Source organism: Pteropus vampyrus, unplaced genomic scaffold (assembly GCF_000151845.1).
Source record: "Pteropus vampyrus isolate Shadow unplaced genomic scaffold, Pvam_2.0 Scaffold24, whole genome shotgun sequence".
NCBI classification, from domain to species: Eukaryota; Metazoa; Chordata; class Mammalia; order Chiroptera; family Pteropodidae; genus Pteropus; species Pteropus vampyrus.
This window is the reverse complement of record NW_011888805.1, coordinates 3381785-3384347: the sequence shown is the minus strand read 5'-3', so window position 1 is coordinate 3384347 and position 2563 is coordinate 3381785. Positions and strand designations below refer to the sequence as shown.

Genomic DNA, 2563 nt, shown 5'->3' with positions numbered 1-2563 from the left:
GAAGGGGAAGAAACAGTCAAACAGTAGAACAAAGCCCTTCAGCCTAGGACATGACTTTTCACAAAAAAAGGTACCGTAAATGCGGTTCAGGATAAATGAAAAATAGCCCATACATATCCCTATTAAGTGTCAGAGCATCTGAATGGATACTCCTTCTCAGAGATATTTTCTCTGGATTCTCTTCTCTTAAATCTCTAAATTGTGGTATTTTCACTTCTTTTCTATATTGCACTCAATTGCTAAATGATCTCACCTAGATTCATCACTTTGAATGTCACCTATTTTCTCTCTCCATTTTCAACCACTCTCCAAAACTTCACATATCATATTGATTTTTTACCACACTCTAACATGCATTTCAATTGTAACTTGTCTAAAATGAAATTTTTATCTCAACCCCTATGCCAACTTGCTCATCTCTTAGTCCTCATCTCAGTAAATGGTAACACCATTAATCCAGTTGCCCGGACCATAAAACCATGAGTCATGCTTATCTGTTCCTCATGCTTTGCCTCCCACCCATCTGCAAGACCAACATCTAGTGTGAATTTATAGGAAGGTCCAAGAAAACATTGATTCCCTGACACGATGATGAAGTTGCATTCTCTCTCTCTCCTACCATCACAACCCTATTAGTATTAATTCCCTCTCATTCAAAACAATACAGTTTTTAAGAACATGAGAATGCATCTCTTTGTCTATGGTACAAACACTGAATGTTCCAGAGTAAATAATATATATAATATTTTATATGTTGGATATTGGTTTGAAATTTGAAATCATCAAAGTGTGAAAGACCAATTTCTATTTACTAAATTAAATGTAAATTCTGTAAACCTTGAAAATGTGAAAGTAATGAAAAATAGGAGTTAACAGGTGGAAGTAGATGTGGAGGAAAATACAGGAGCAATAAATCTTTGATCTTATGCAGTAGGAAATCAAGAGTCACTGACAAAAACTTATGGGTCAAAAAATAAAATTTTTAAATAACAAAAAATATATTTTTTTAATGAGCGTGGTAGGGACTGAGAATGGAGAGAGAGGACAAGTATAAGTGAGCTAAATTTTTCATGTCATAGAGAGGAGTCAATAGCTATTTTTGGATTAATACATTAACAAAATATATGTATATTATTTAAGACCTAGATTTAACTTCCAGAAAAATAAATATAGTTATGTCTGATGAGTGGGAATAAAGGAAAGAATAGTGAACTTTACTTTTCATTTAGCATCTTCTTGTGTTTAAATTTTCAGTAGGGCTTATATTGTTCACATAATAATTAAACAAACACAAATAAAAATGAATTATAGAGTGAATGATCACATCCAATCTACTTATGTCTAGATTTTTGCCCATGTTTATTTAAATAAGATTTTATAAAGAGACACCTTTTTGTTTCACTTTTGCTCAGTATGAGAAAAGATACAAATACCAACATAGGATATTTGCATCCAGTTTTTATTTTTAATCCACTAAGTACAAAGATTGGTTAACTACTGTCTGGTATGCCAGGGTATGTATTTAAAGAAAGAATTCTATATGAAGGATCCTTCACATCTAGAACCAGAAAAGCTCACACAGTGATTCACTGTAATTTATCTCCTTAAAGAACTGAAGACCTTAAAACCCCTCTGAAGGAAAACACTGCAGTTTTGAACATAGTAAATACTTGCCATTGTCCTAATGCTACCTCTTGCCCTATTTCTACACTTATAAACATGGCACTATTTTTACCTTGAATAATGCATGGCTTGGTGGCCTGCAATATTAAAATAGAAGTCTGTTGTGTGCTTCATCTCATCGGTGTGCCCAGTGGCCTCGATCCAGTGTCCTATTGGGAGACAATAAACACCATCCACCAAGTTGTTTTCATTATAAGTACAGCAACGGTCGTGGTGAGGCCCATTGCCTAAAACAAGAAGAAATGACAAACAGAGCAATCAAATCAATGTTTTGCTTAAACAGCCACAAAGTAACTGACATAAAATTAGTAGTAAGATGAAAATAAATACAAAGCTGCTTAATCTGCACATTTTAGTATAAATAAATAGATTAGAAGGAGAGGAAAAACAGTAGAAATTTGTAAAAAGTTAGCTATGGATGTCATAGAGTTCTGTGTTCCCTTTGAGTACATGGATCTTTCCAAAAGCATATTAACTTTTTCAGAATTTCATGGTACTTCTCAGTGCCTTAGAGCCTCTTGAGAATTATTTTGCATCCTAATAGCTGCCGAAAAAGGCTCTTAAAACCATTAACATCCACGTATCACACACACACTTCTGATTTTCTGGTATGCAAATTCATGACTAAAATCAGCAATAAAGTGTTTTAGTATCAGCTCGAACAATAAATAAATTTTCAAATAAATACATTAATATATAATAAAACAAATTATCACATCCAATCTAGTTTGCATGTAAATCAGTAGTTAGTATTGCTTTCAGATGAGGAAACTAAGTATCACAGATTAACTAGCTTGCCCAAGATCACAAAACTAGTAAGTGCAGAGCTAGTAGTTGCCCACCATTCAGGCATCTGCTACCTTCATGCTGCTTTCTGCCT

At 33.6% G+C, this 2563-nt stretch overlaps 1 protein-coding gene across 1 annotated transcript in view; it reads right to left on the bottom strand.

Annotated features, from left to right (window-relative positions):
• Positions 1-1903, bottom strand: part of EPM2A (EPM2A, laforin glucan phosphatase) — a 45775-nt gene extending 43872 nt beyond the window's left edge. Inside the window, exon 1 of the mRNA XM_023528321.1 lies at positions 1736-1903. Within this exon, the coding sequence (XP_023384089.1) occupies positions 1736-1797 (62 nt within the window). The 5' untranslated portion in view covers positions 1798-1903. The remainder of the gene's footprint in view (positions 1-1735) is intronic.
• Between the last annotated feature and the right edge of the window lie 660 nt (positions 1904-2563).